At 53.3% G+C, this 14,609-nt stretch overlaps 1 protein-coding gene across 1 annotated transcript in view; it reads left to right on the forward strand.

Annotated features, from left to right (window-relative positions):
• The window catches only part of FOXRED1 (FAD dependent oxidoreductase domain containing 1), a 28,596-nt gene extending 16,292 nt beyond the window's left edge, over nucleotides 1-12,304 (forward strand). The window contains exons 4-12 of the mRNA XM_069741626.1: nucleotides 1,348-1,466; nucleotides 5,504-5,598; nucleotides 5,671-5,772; nucleotides 6,107-6,183; nucleotides 7,415-7,575; nucleotides 7,650-7,779; nucleotides 7,850-7,954; nucleotides 10,186-10,441; nucleotides 10,761-12,304. Of these exons, the coding sequence (XP_069597727.1) occupies nucleotides 1,348-1,466; nucleotides 5,504-5,598; nucleotides 5,671-5,772; nucleotides 6,107-6,183; nucleotides 7,415-7,575; nucleotides 7,650-7,779; nucleotides 7,850-7,954; nucleotides 10,186-10,440 (1,044 nt within the window). The 3' untranslated portion in view covers nucleotide 10,441; nucleotides 10,761-12,304. The remainder of the gene's footprint in view (nucleotides 1-1,347; nucleotides 1,467-5,503; nucleotides 5,599-5,670; nucleotides 5,773-6,106; nucleotides 6,184-7,414; nucleotides 7,576-7,649; nucleotides 7,780-7,849; nucleotides 7,955-10,185; nucleotides 10,442-10,760) is intronic.
• Nucleotides 12,305-14,609: the final 2,305 nt, after the last annotated feature.

Genomic DNA, 14,609 nt, shown 5'->3' on the forward strand with positions numbered 1-14,609 from the left:
CTCTGGGTCTCTGCAGACCTGGGGGGAGTAGGAGCCACATTGCTGCGACTCCTGGTGGAGCGTCTCACCCCCGAATCCTCTGATGTGCAGGCTGGTTGCTGGTTCCTTTTGCCCCCCGCCAGCCTGGTCAGGGAAGCAGAAGCCTGGGACTTGGCTCCTTCACTCATCCCAGGAAACCCACTCCCTCCCTGGGTAAGAGAGAGAGCAGGTCCCCAGGTGGAGAGGTGGTGGTTCTCTGGAGCTCAGGAGCACACTGCAGGTTCAGCAGCGACCGCACCCACAATCAACACAATGAGCAGCAGCTGAGCTGCACTCACTACTCTGAAGGTGCAGTCACTGTGTACATACATTACATTACTGATCCTGAGTTACGTCCTATATTATACCCCAGAGCTGCACTCACTATTCTGCTGGTGCAGTCACTGTGTACATACATTACATTACTGATCCTGAGTTACATCCTGTATTATACCCCAGTGCTGCACTCACTATTCTGCTGGTGCAGTCACTGTGTACATACATTACATTACTGATCCTGAGTTACATCCTGTATTATACTCCAGAGCTGCAGTCACTATTCTGCTGGTGCAGTCACTGTGTACATACATTACATTACTGATCCTGAGTTACATCCTGTATTATACCCCAGTGCTGCACTCACTATTCTGCTGGTGCAGTCACTGTGTACATACATTACATTACTGATCCTGAGTTACATCCTGTATTATACTCCAGAGCTGCACTCACTATTCTGCTGGTGCAGTCACTGTGTACATACATTACATTACTGATCCTGAGTTACATCCTGTATTATACCCCAGTGCTGCACTCACTATTCTGCTGGTGCAGTCACTGTGTACATACATTACATTACTGATCCTGAGTTACATCCTGTATTATACTCCAGAGCTGCACTCACTATTCTCCTGGTGCAGTCACTGTGTACATACATTACATTACTGATCCTGAGTTACATCCTGTATTATACCCCAGTGCTGCACTCACTATTCTGCTGGTGCAGTCACTGTGTACATACATTACATTACTGATCCTGAGTTACATCCTGTATTATACTCCAGAGCTGCACTCACTATTCTCCTGGTGCAGTCACTGTGTACATACATTACATTACTGATCCTGAGTTACATCCTGTATTATACCCCAGTGCTGCACTCACTATTCTGCTGGTGCAGTCACTGTGTACATACATTACATTACTGATCCTGATTACATCCTATATTATACTCCAGAGCTGCACTCCCTATTCTGCTGGTACAGTCACTGTGTACATACATGACTTGTCCTGTATCTTGGACCCTCCTCAGACCCCCATGTCTCTTATTCCAGGAGTACTTGGGTATTATAAATGAAGACCCCATTGACATTCAGTTTAACCCCTCGGGGTACCTCTTCCTGTCCAGTGACAAAGGAGCCGAGATCCTGGAGGAAAATTACCGAGTGCAGAGGTACTGGGTGGGGATGATGGTGGTTGTGGTACCAGGGCCGCTCCATTCTTCTGTAAGTTGTGGTATCATGGAAACCTCCTCGTTTATATAACAAGACCTGACACTCGCTGAGGGTTTGTTACAGTTGTATCCAGTGTGGACAGTCCTCTCTGAGCTGCACATCTCCACTGTCTGGAGGGTTTGTTACAATGTATCGCCCAGGTCCGGGGTACTTTCTGGTATATGTGCAGCAGAGTTGATGGTGGAGAGTGTAGGGTGGGTTTACTGCCCCCCCGGCGTCTGAAGTAGTCGGTACGTCCTCTCTGAGAGCAGGGATGGAGTTTTCAGCGTGAAGCTGTTGTCACCAGTGGGTGTCACTCAGGATGGCCGCTCCTCCAGTCCCTGGGGGTTGTCACCAGTGGGTGTCACTCAGGATGGCCGCTCCTCCAGTCTCTGTGGGTTTGTCACCAGTGCATGCCACTCAGGATGGCCGCTCCTCCTGTCACTAGGTGGGTTGTCACCAGTGGGTGTCACTCAGGATGGCGGCTCCTCCTGTCACTAGGTGGGTTGTCACCAGTGGGTGTCACTCAGGATGGCCGCTCCTCCAGTCTCCGGGGGTTTGTCACCAGTGGGTGTCACTCGGGATGGCCGCTCCTCCTGTCACTAGGTGGGTTGTCACGAGTGGGTGTCACTCAGGATGGCCGCTCCTCCTGTCACTAGGTGGGTTGTCACCAGTGGGTGTCACTCAGGATGGCCGCTCCTCCTGTCACTAGGTGGGTTGTCACCAGTGGGTGTCACTCAGGATGGCGGCTCCTCCTGTCACTAGATGGGTTAGTCACCAGTGGGTGTCACTCAGGATGGCCGCTCCTCCAGTCTCCGGGGGTTTGTCACCAGTGGGTGTCACTCAGGATGGCGGCTCCTCCTGTCACTAGATGGGTTAGTCACCAGTGGGTGTCACTCAGGATGGCGGCTCCTCCTGTCACTAGGTGAGTTAGTCACCAGTGGGTGTCACTCAGGATGGCCGCTCCTCCAGTCTCCGGGGGTTTGTCACCAGTGGGTGTCACTCGGGATGGCCGCTCCTCCTGTCACTAGGTGGGTTGTCACCAGTGGGTGTCACTCAGGATGGCGGCTCCTCCTGTCACTAGATGTGTTAGTCACCAGTGGGTGTCACTCAGGATGGCGGCTCCTCCAGTCACTAGGTGAGTTAGTCACCAGTGGGTGTCACTCAGGATGGCCGCTCCTCCAGTCTCCGGGGGTTTGTCACCAGTGGGTGTCACTCGGGATGGCCGCTCCTCCTGTCACTAGGTGGGTTGTCACCAGTGGGTGTCACTCAGGATGGCCGCTCCTCCTGTCACTAGGTGGGTTGTCACCAGTGGGTGTCACTCAGGATGGCCGCTCCTCCTGTCACTAGGTGGGTTGTTACCAGTGGGTGTCACTCAGGATGGCGGCTCCTCCTGTCACTAGGTGGGTTAGTCATCAGTGGGTGTCACTCAGGATGGCCGCTCCTCCTGTCACTAGGTGGGTTGTCACCAGTGGGTGTCACTCAGGACGGCCGCTCTTCTAGTCACTAGGTGGGTTGTCACCAGTGCATGCCACTCAGGATGGCCGCTCCTCCAGTCTCCGGGGGTTGTGACTAGTGGGTGTCACTCAGGATGGCCGCTCCTCCAGTCTCCAGGGGTTGTCACCAGTGGGTGTCACTCAGGATGGCCGCTCCTCCAGTCTCCAGGGGTTGTCACCAGTGGGTGTCACTCAGGATGGCCGCTCCTCCTGTCTCCAGGGGTTGTCACCAGTGGGTGTCACTCAGGATGGCCGCTCCTCCAGTCACTGGGTGGGTTGTCACCAGTGGGTGTCACTCAGGATGGCCGCTCCTCCTGTCTCCAGGGGTTGTCACCAGTGGGTGTCACTCAGGATGGCCGCTCCTCCAGTCTCCAGGGGTTGTCACCAGTGGGTGTCACTCAGGATGGCCGCTCCTCCTGTCTCCAGGGGTTGTCACCAGTGGGTGTCACTCAGGATGGCCGCTCCTCCAGTCACTGGGTGGGTTGTCACCAGTGGGTGTCACTCAGGACGGCCGCTCCTCCAGTCACTAGGTGGGTTGTCACCAGTGGGTGTCACTCAGGATGGCCGCTCCTCCTGTCACTAGGTGGGTTAGTCATCAGTGGGTGTCACTCAGGACGGCCGCTCTTCTAGTCACTAGGTGGGTTGTCACCAGTGCATGCCACTCAGGATGGCCGCTCCTCCAGTCTCCGGGGGTTGTCACCAGTGGGTGTCACTCAGGATGGCCGCTCCTCCAGTCTCCAGGGGTTGTCACCAGTGGGTGTCACTCAGGATGGCCGCTCCTCCAGTCCCCAGGAGGTTGTCACCAGTGGGTGTCACTCAGCACGGCCGCTCCTCCAGTCACTAGGTGGGTTAGTCATCAGTGGGTGTCACTCAGGATGGCCGCTCCTCCTGTCACTAGGTGGGTTAGTCATCAGTGGGTGTCACTCAGGATGGCCGCTCCTCCTGTCACTAGGTGGGTTGTCACCAGTGGGTGTCACTCAGGACGGCCGCTCTTCTAGTCACTAGGTGGGTTGTCACCAGTGCATGCCACTCAGGATGGCCGCTCCTCCAGTCTCCGGGGGTTGTCACCAGTGGGTGTCACTCAGGATGGCCGCTCCTCCAGTCTCCAGGGGTTGTCACCAGTGGGTGTCACTCAGGATGGCCGCTCCTCCTGTCTCCAGGGGTTGTCACCAGTGGGTGTCACTCAGGATGGCCGCTCCTCCAGTCACTAGGTGGGTTGTCACCAGTGGGTGTCACTCAGGATGGCCGCTCCTCCAGTCTCCAGGGGTTGTCACCAGTGGGTGTCACTCAGGATGGCCGCTCCTCCTGTCACTAGGTGGGTTGTCACCAGTGGGTGTCACTCAGGATGGCCGCTCCTCCAGTCTCCAGGGGTTGTCACCAGTGGGTGTCACTCAGGATGGCCGCTCCTCCTATCACTAGGTGGGTTGTTACCAGTGGGTGTCACTCAGGATGGCGGCTCCTCCTGTCACTAGGTGGGTTAGTCATCAGTGGGTGTCACTCAGGATGGCCGCTCCTCCTATCACTAGGTGGGTTGTTACCAGTGGGTGTCACTCAGGATGGCGGCTCCTCCTGTCACTAGGTGGGTTAGTCATCAGTGGGTGTCACTCAGGATGGCCGCTCCTCCTGTCACTAGGTGGGTTGTCACCAGTGCATGCCACTCAGGATGGCCGCTCCTCCAGTCTCCGGGGGTTGTCACCAGTGGGTGTCACTCAGGATGGCCGCTCCTCCAGTCACTGGGTGGGTTGTCACCAGTGGGTGTCACTCAGGACGGCCGCTCCTCCAGTCACTAGGTGGGTTGTCACCAGTGGGTGTCACTCAGGATGGCCGCTCCTCCAGTCTCCAGGGGTTGTCACCAGTGGGTGTCACTCAGGATGGCCGCTCCTCCTGTCTCCAGGGGTTGTCACCAGTGGGTGTCACTCAGGATGGCCGCTCCTCCAGTCACTAGGTGGGTTGTCACCAGTGGGTGTCACTCAGGATGGCCGCTCCTCCAGTCTCCAGGGGTTGTCACCAGTGGGTGTCACTCAGGATGGCCGCTCCTCCTGTCTCCAGGGGTTGTCACCAGTGGGTGTCACTCAGGATGGCCGCTCCTCCTGTCTCCAGGGGTTGTCACCAGTGGGTGTCACTCAGGATGGCCGCTCCTCCAGTCACTAGGTGGGTTGTCACCAGTGGGTGTCACTCAGGATGGCCGCTCCTCCAGTCTCCAGGGGTTGTCACCAGTGGGTGTCACTCAGGATGGCCGCTCCTCCTGTCTCCAGGGGTTGTCACCAGTGGGTGTCACTCAGGATGGCCGCTCCTCCTGTCACTAGGTGGGTTGTCACCAGTGGGTGTCACTCAGGATGGCCGCTCCTCCTGTCACTGGGTGGGTTGTCACAAGTGGGTGTCACTCAGCGCCGCACCTGCAGCCCCCGGGGGTTGTCTGGCTTTCCCAGGAGCAGACAGGCAGGGACCCCTGAATTCGGGGTATTGCCCTGGTGACCCTTTGTTACTTTCTCGCACCGCAGGGAGCAGGGGGCCAAGGTGACGCTACTCTCTCCGGATCAGCTGAAGAGGAAGTTTCCGTGGCTCCATACGCAGGACGTGGCGCTCGCCTCTTATGGTGAGGGCCGCTCTGCTCTGGGTCAGAGCAGCAGGTTCTGGATTACTGCACTCACTGTGGTTTTGTTTTCAGGGCTGGAGAACGAGGGCTGGTTCGATCCCTGGTTGCTGCTCAGTGCTCTCAGGCGTAAGGCCATGTCCATGGGCGTCTTACATTGCCACGGGGAGGTGGCAGGTGAGTGCCGCACTCAGCAGTGTCACCATTGGTCCTGTAGGGACAGGTATGACCCAGATCTTTGTGCTTGTTCTCTCCTGCTTGTCCTTAGCCAATGGCAGAGCTTTTGGCAAATGAACCCTAATTATATCCACCTAATGTAAGATAAATAAGGGGAAAGTGGAGGTCAAAAATCACCAAATATTAACACATGCAGCACCAGTAATGACCAGTGGGTAGCAGCACTGCAATCGCTCTGCATTATACAATGTGTTCTGCATTATGCTGCAGCCGCTGGCGTAGAACTACATATACCAGAATGCCTGAACTTCTAATAAAATATTACTGTCAATAGGTTTCAAGTACATGAAACAAGAAATGATGACGGCGGACGGCGAACCGGTGACCTGTAAAATAATCAAACAAGTTATTGTGAGTATATTCCGAATGTCAAATTTATGTGATTGCTGAGATTAATTAGGTTTATTTCAGATTTTTTTTTATTATTATGGACTGTGACGACACAGCATTTTACCTTAATAGACATCTAGCTAATTTTCAGTATGCCAGGAAGAATAGACTGTTATCTATATGTTGACTTTTGAATTTTTCTTTCTTCAATTGGTCGAGTCTGAAGTTTTGACTCTTCTCGTAGGTTAAATTGATATTTGTAAATAGATGGATATTTATCTCTTATATCAGCTCCAACAGTTTATTGTACTGTTATCTTTGTAAAATAGGGATGCAGAGTCACTGATATGTTGATTACACATTATAGGAGGCCATGCCATGTATTCATTTGCAAACATTGAAGGATAAACTAAATACTCAAACAATGCGAGTTAATCTTAACACCCCTTCCCCCTGACTGATGAATAACAGCTTGAAGAACAGTTGTGAACTATAAAGAGGATATGCCTCTGTAACAATGTACATCCAGACATCCAAGAGATCTAAAGAACCAGAAACTATTTACAAAACCACAACCAGGAACACCAAGACATCATGGCTCCATCATGAGGGTCACAAAGTTGACATTCTACAGGATGCCAGCTTAGGGGACCACAGCCCCAGCTGGAAGAATACAGATCTGCTCCATTGACCATCACTAAACCATGGATACGTTGGGGTAGTCCGGATTTGGACCCACCGGTCACCTGGAACTATGGATATATTTGGAGAAAGCCAGGATTGGAACCCACCGGTCACCTTGCTTCATGGAGATGTTCTGAATAGCCAGGTTGTGACCCTCCGGTCACCTGGAATTGTACCTGAATGGACTGTCATCTTCCTACGCTCGTCGTTACCTCCTCTCTGTGCAGGTCACAGGTGGGGTAGTCGGCCCTGGAAGCTGTGAAGTTTCAGCTGATCTTATCCCAGCAAGTCAGTGGAAGGGTGAGACTCTGTAATGTGCACCATCTTGGAGTATTTTGCTGGGACTGTTGTATGTGTTACTTGTCTATTTTGTGGCTCAATAAAGTATTGCCACACTATGTTACCCTCACCCTATGGTGTCTGAAAAGTATTACATCCACGGTGAAAGGAGAGCGGGTGTTCGGTGGGATGATCCCTGGTCCATGCTGTCTTGGGCCAGTGGACTAGGGCACTTGCTGACCCCAGAACCCCCTCTTTGTCTCCACATGGATATCCTGATATTTTCCAGGTCCAGACACAGAACAGTTTGGAGAACCAGCCTGTGGACTGTATGGCGGTCGTCAATGCCGCCGGCGCCTGGTCTTCGAAAGTGGCCGACATGGTTGGGATTGGCTGCGGGAAGCCGGGCACCTATGAAGAAGTCAAGCTTCCTGTAGAGCCCAGAAAGAGGTATTATCATCCTCATCGTCCCGCTCAGATGTTTCTCGGCACCATTTTTATGTGGAATCATTTGACTTCTCCAGATACATCTACATGTTCCACTGTCCCGATGGCCCCGGCCTGGACTGCCCGATGCTGATCGACAGCTCTGGGGTTTATTTCAGGAGGGAGGGGATGGGGGGAAACTACATCGGGGGCCTCTCTCCCCCGGAGGTAAGTGGCGTCTGCGTGCGAGGAGGCAGCAGCGGTGGAGGACACACTGCAGTAATATCCTTGTGCGTAGGAGGAGGAGCCGGACACCAGTAATCTGGACGTGGACCACGAGTATTTCCATCAGAAGGTCTGGCCGCTCCTGGCGCACAGAGTGCCGCTATTCGAGTCCTTGAAGGTACGTCCAAGGTCACTGGCAGGGTGAAGCCGTGGTCCTGTGGATGTTTCCATCATCTCTCCCATCATCTCTCTCTGGAATCCCCAATAATCATTATAAGGAACTAGAGGGTGGCCCGAATCTAACGCATCGGGTATTCTAGAATATGTATGTAGTTTATTTATGAAGTTTTCAGAATAATGCAATTTATACACAGGATTCGGCCGGCCGCGACCAATTAGCGAAGCATGGTTCAAATTCCGCACCAATTCGCGGGCGGACTGCGACTGTCGATGATTGGTCATGCCCGGCCGACCGCGAACAATCAGTGAAGCCAGGGCCGGCTCCAGGTTTTTGAGGGCCCCGGGCGAAAGAGTCTCAGTGGGCCCCCCTCTTTAACACATGCCACGATTCATGATGCACAGATACAGCAGAAAAATATAGCACAGTCTAGTGTATAACACAGCCCACGTAGCGTATTGCCCAGCCCACGTAGTGTATAGCAATGTGCGCACCATATTTCTGTTATAGCTGGGGGTGGTCGGGGTCGGTGGATCTTACAGAGGGGGGGTGTGGTCGGGCTCGGTGGATCTTATAGCGGGGTGGTCGGGCTCGATGGATCTTATAGCGGGGTGGTCGGGCTCGGTGGATCTTATAGCGGGGGGGGGTGGTTGAGCTCGGTGGATCTTATAGCGGGGGGGTGGTTGAGCTCGGTGGATCTTATAGCGGGGGGGTGGTTGAGCTCGGTGGATCTTATAGCGGGCGGTTGTCGGGCTCGGTGGATCTTGTAGCGGGGGGGTGGTTGAGCTCGGTGGATCTTATAGCGGGGGGGTGGTTGAGCTCGGTGGATCTTATAGCGGGCGGTTGTCGGGCTCGGTGGATCTTATAGCGGGGGGGTGGTTGAGCTCGGTGGATCTTATAGCGGGCGGTTGTCGAGCTCGGTGGATCTTGTAGCGGGGGGGTGGTTGAGCTCGGTGGATCTTATAGCGGGGGGGTGGTTGAGCTCGGTGGATCTTATAGCGGGCGGTTGTCGGGCTCGGTGGATCTTGTAGCGGGGGGGTGGTTGAGCTCGGTGGATCTTATAGCGGGGGGGTGGTTGAGCTCGGTGGATCTTATAGCGGGCGGTTGTCGGGCTCGGTGGATCTTATAGCGGGGGGGTGGTTGAGCTCGGTGGATCTTATAGCGGGCGGTTGTCGAGCTCGGTGGATCTTGTAGCGGGGGGGTGGTTGAGCTCGGTGGATCTTATAGCGGGCGGTTGTCGGGCTCGGTGGATCTTATAGCGGGCGGTTGTCGGGCTCGGTGGATCTTATAGCAGGGGGGTGGTCGGGCTCGATGGATCTTATAGCGGGGGGGTTGTCGGGCTCGGTGGATCTTATTGCACGGGGTGGTTGGGCTCGGTGGATCTTATAGCGAGGGGGGGTGGTTGAGCTCGGTGGATCTTATAGCGGGGGGGGTGGTTGAGCTCGGTGGATCTTATAGCGGGCGGTTGTCGGGCTCGGTGGATCTTGTAGCGGGGGGGTGGTTGAGCTCTTTGGATCTTATAGCGGGGGGGTGGTTGAGCTCGGTGGATCTTATAGCGGGCGGTTGTCGGGCTCGGTGGATCTTATAGCGGGGGGGTGGTTGAGCTCGGTGGATCTTATAGCGGGCGGTTGTCGAGCTCGGTGGATCTTGTAGCGGGGGGGTGGTTGAGCTCGGTGGATCTTGTAGCGGGGGGGTGGTTGAGCTCGGTGGATCTTATAGCGGGCGGTTGTCGGGCTCGGTGGATCTTATAGCGGGGGGGTGGTTGAGCTCGGTGGATCTTATAGCGGGGGGGTGGTTGAGCTCGGTGGATCTTATAGCGGGGGGGTGGTTGAGCTCGGTGGATCTTATAGCGGGCGGTTGTCGGGCTCGGTGGATCTTGTAGCGGGGGGGTGGTTGAGCTCGGTGGATCTTATAGCGGGGGGGTGGTTGAGCTCGGTGGATCTTATAGCGGGCGGTTGTCGGGCTCGGTGGATCTTATAGCGGGGGGGTGGTTGAGCTCGGTGGATCTTATAGCGGGCGGTTGTCGAGCTCGGTGGATCTTGTAGCGGGGGGGTGGTTGAGCTCGGTGGATCTTATAGCGGGGGGGTGGTTGGGCTCGGTGGATTTTGTGGACAAAGCGCCATTCTTGATGAGTAGGTCACAAAGTAATTAGAAGTTGCAGAACTTTGCCAGAAGTGGGAGCCGTCGCGGCTCTTCGGGTCGTCCATAATGACACGGTGTCTCTCGTGCAGGTGAAGTCGGCCTGGGCCGGGTACTACGACTACAACACGTACGACCAGAATGGCGTCATCGGCATCCACCCGCTGGTGCAGAACCTTTACTTCGCCTGTGGGTTCAGCGGGCACGGCTTGCAGCAGGCTCCGGCCGTGGGCCGCGCGGTAGCAGAGATACTGAACAACGGGCGATTTACCACATTGGACCTTGAATCCTTCGGGTTCCAGCGTTTTATCTCCCAACAACCCGTTTTGGAGAGGAACATAGTGTGAGGTGAGTGCGGGGTGGGGCGCTGGTCCGATGTGCACCCCGGCAATCTCGCTGCAGACCCCCCTAATACAGCGCTGCACCGATCTATTACACACAGACCCCTGTAATTGTGTTCTCCTGCTCATCCTGAGCCTCTCGCTGCAGGGATACAATGTGAGTGGTGCAGTAAAGACTGACACTTAGGGAATTCCTGCATCTCATTAACACAAGGATGTGTGTGTTTGCCGTTCAGGACGTGTGGAAAGCTGGGTGACCCCATTTTGGTTGTAGCATGTTAACCCTTTGCAATCCTTGATGCTTCTAAGATTTCTTGTCTCTACAGGGTGGACAGGAAACTGCAGTCGCTGCCTTTTACATCCGTGTTCGCTGCGGCCAAAAATCCAACCTGGCATCAAAAGAGACAAAGATGGAGGCCGATGGCTTCAGGGATAACGCCAACACCAGCGCCCATCAAAGACCTCACAACAGACTTGTATGAATGTGGCTTATTGCTGCTATCTGTGTGCGACCCTATGACAACTCTTCCTGCACCAGTTCCCTGTGTTGTCGTATGCTTATGCTGGACCTTGGAACAATTGATGTTTTATCTACAAATGTATCAAAATCCTTTGGCAACAGGGACCGGTCTGAGCACAGGGCCAGAAGAGCTGTCATAGGGAATTTCTCCTAAATCAAGCTCTACCACTGTCCTCTTGTTGGAATGTATCTGGTGCTATAGGAGGGCCACTTCTGGTACCGCCCCTTTAAGACACTGATTTCCAGTACATACAATATATTTTTGTGATTACCGGATCCTCTGTGTGATCAGCTTATTAGAGGGATCCTGTCCTCTCCTGGATCTAATAATCTGCTCCTTCCTCTGCGGGAACAAGGTGAGGAGCCAGGATCTCTGGATTATGAGGCGGCCGCGGTCACACGCAGACGATCATGAGACCGCGTCGCTCGCACGTACGGGAAGGCTGACCGCGTCTTCTGTGCCTGCAGTGGGCATACGGGTGACGAGGATTGGGGGGCTCCAGAGTGTCGGGGGTCTTTCCAGGTAGCTGCTTTCTGCCATATTTTGTAATTTAACACTTCGCCTTTTTATCAGATCTCTGCTTCCTGTCGGTGAATGGAAATCGTCTGCTATCTGAATATTACTAAGGGCCTGTGCACACCTTGCAGATTTGTCACAAAGCCGGCAGGCAGCAGAGTGCAGGAGACTCCTGAGGGCTGGTGCTCACGCTGCGTCTGTGACTTGCAGATTTCAATCTACATTGTTAATTCTTTCAGCAATATTAATGAGCGGGGAAAATCTGCAGCAAGAATGCAAATGAAAAATGCATTTATTATACTCCGCATTTTCCTGCCAAAAGACGCAGAAACTTCTGCACCAAATGCTTAACGTGTGCTCAGACCCCTAGAGTCTCACAGCTGAGGGTTTGTTACTATAGGGTTCGGTGTAGACAATCTCTTGTGACCTTGCACATCAGCAGTCTCCGCCGTCCTGGCCTTTGTTACAGTGTGTCAGCGCAGACTGGATACCATATACTTATAGCTCTGACCGCAGCTGGCGCCATTCTTGTGGCTCGGAGGGAAAAATCATTTTATTGAATATTTTTTTTTATTTTTAGAAAATTGTAACAAAAGAAAGTGGAAACCGCAGCCGTTGTATCACTTGTGAGGTTTTTACTCCATTTCTGCCTTTTCTGGTTTAAATTTTTTTGGCATTTTTCGCACGTTCGCCATTATGGGCAAAGTTTGGAGCTTGTAAATATTTTTGACTGATGCATTAATTGTATATGATATTAGTTGCTAAACTTCTGCACAAAAGGCCTCCAGCGCCTCGTCCCAGCTGAACTTTAATTAAAATTTTATGACATTTTATCCGGACTTAGAACTTTTTGAGCTAAAAAGTTACTTTCACGGATCCCTTCTCCGTGGTGTCACTTAGGCTACTTTCACACTAGCGTTGGACTCGGCCGGTCGCAGTGCGTCCGGCCGAGGTTCCGACGCTAGCAGTGAATGCGCCGCACAACGGAGGCAGCAGATGCATTTTTCCAGCGCATCCGCTGCCCCATTGTGAGGTGCGGGGAGGTGGGGGCGGAGTTCCGGCCACGCATGCGCGGTCGGAAAAAGCAGTCTGTCGGCAGCAAAAAACGTTACATGTTTTTTGCTCCCGGAGGACCGCCACAACACAGCGCAACCGTCGCACGACGGTTGCGACATGTGTCAATGCATCGCCAATGTTAGTCTATGGGGCAAAAACGCATCCTGTAAACAACTTTGCAGGATGCATTTTTTCCCCTAAACGACGTATTGAAAAAAACACTAGTGTAAAAGTAGCCTTATTCGTCACGTGCCTGCTCTCACACGTGACTTAAGGTTGTGCCTGCAAGGGTTAATCTAACTCCCCACGCTCAGTCCAGCATTCAACCTCTGTCCTATGCTGTAATGGGAGCATAAATCACACACCGACCCAGGCCACACACCCGCTTATACACGCTGCCACCACTCATCGAATACACAGACGAGGAGTCCGGGAACTAATAATACTAATAAAAATATGTCTATCACTCATAAGGCTCACACACCTTTTGGCTATGGATTCTTTAGAACATTCAAGGTTCAACTTGTTAACGTTTTATACTTTAATGGCAAAAAGTTCAATGCTTACAATAAGAAAAAGGTATAAAAATATGATCATAGAAAGACATACAACTTATGCAAAACAGTGTCAAAATAAACAGGAGCAAACTTACAGAAATATCTAACTCAGACCTGGGCAAGATGCGGCCCGCCTGATGATTTTAAGAGGCCCGCCAGCTAGCTGGCACTTCTGACAGCCGACCTCGGCACCGCTCGGCCAGCCGCGTCTGAGGAGGAGCAGAGCCGGGTTGATTACCTGTTTATTGGTGGCGGCGGCCATCTTCCCAAGGCCGCGCATGCGCAGATGGAGTGCTCTGCTTCACGGGGCTTCAGGAAAATGGCCGCGCGTGCGCAGATGGAGATCCCGGCGGCCATTTTCCTGAAGCCGAGTTTGCAGCTTTAGATCTCGGCTTCAGGAAAATGGCCACCGTGATCTCCATCTGCGCACGCGTGGGCTCCCGCGGCCATTTTCCTGAAGCCCCGTGAAGCAGAGCACTCCATCTGCGCACACGTGGCCTCGGGAAGATGGCCGCCACCACCGATATTCAACCCGGCTCTGCTGCTCACATTGCATTCCTGGCCGCTGCGTCACCTCACCTGTGGAAGGGACCCTAAGCACGCCATACCGCACCTCTGCCGCCGCACCACCACTGCTGCAACCCCCCCATGGACACCAGGCCGTGGTGTCGCCCGCCTAAGCAGGAAGGGACCCTGCTCAGGTGCACGCCACACCGCATCACCCCACCTCTGCTGACACCATGCCTCCTGTAACCCTGCTCTGCCACTGCCAGCCCTCAGTTAAGATTCTTACTGTAAATTCGGACAATAAGACGGACCCCCATCTTATAAAAAAATCTTTTTCTGCAATTTTCACCCCAAATTTGGGGTGCGCCTTATGGTCCGGTGCGTCTTATAGTCCGGAAAATACGGTAATTATATTAGTTTGGCCTTCTAAAACCATCCCACTTTCTCATACGGCCCCATGGCAAAATTAATTGCCTACCCCTGATTAACTGGTAGTTTGCTTTCTGCTCCCTGAGGGGGGGTGAATGGAGTTGGTGGAACACACCAGCTTCTCAGGCTGCCCTCACATGTGAACACCATTCTCTGTCTGCAGCCTAAATTTATAACTTTGGTCTGAGGTCAGGTTTCTAGACCGGCCCCTCAGGTTAATATCATAATTGCTGTCTGTTTGATTGGGCCACGGCCGCTCTACTAATGAATATATATTATTTTCCTCTGGAGACACATGTGAGATGGTTCCCAGGGATAGTTTCCCTCAGGCCGCAATTTAGCATCTCCCCTCCAAGACCTAAGAGGTGCCAAATGTTGCTTTCCTTTTCCGCCCTAGCTAGACCTGCTGGTGAGATCTGGAGACAGAATTTCTACTAGTCCCAAGGAAGTACCTATTAGCACCTAGGTGCGACTTGCCTTCAGGACAGATGTTACATTGTCACTGGTCACACATATAACCCTAGACATATGTCCCTACACACAAACACACACACACACACATATATATATATATAATTTATTTTTTTTT

Source organism: Ranitomeya imitator, chromosome 10 (genome assembly GCF_032444005.1).
Source record: "Ranitomeya imitator isolate aRanImi1 chromosome 10, aRanImi1.pri, whole genome shotgun sequence".
Classification (NCBI taxonomy): domain Eukaryota; kingdom Metazoa; phylum Chordata; class Amphibia; order Anura; family Dendrobatidae; genus Ranitomeya; species Ranitomeya imitator.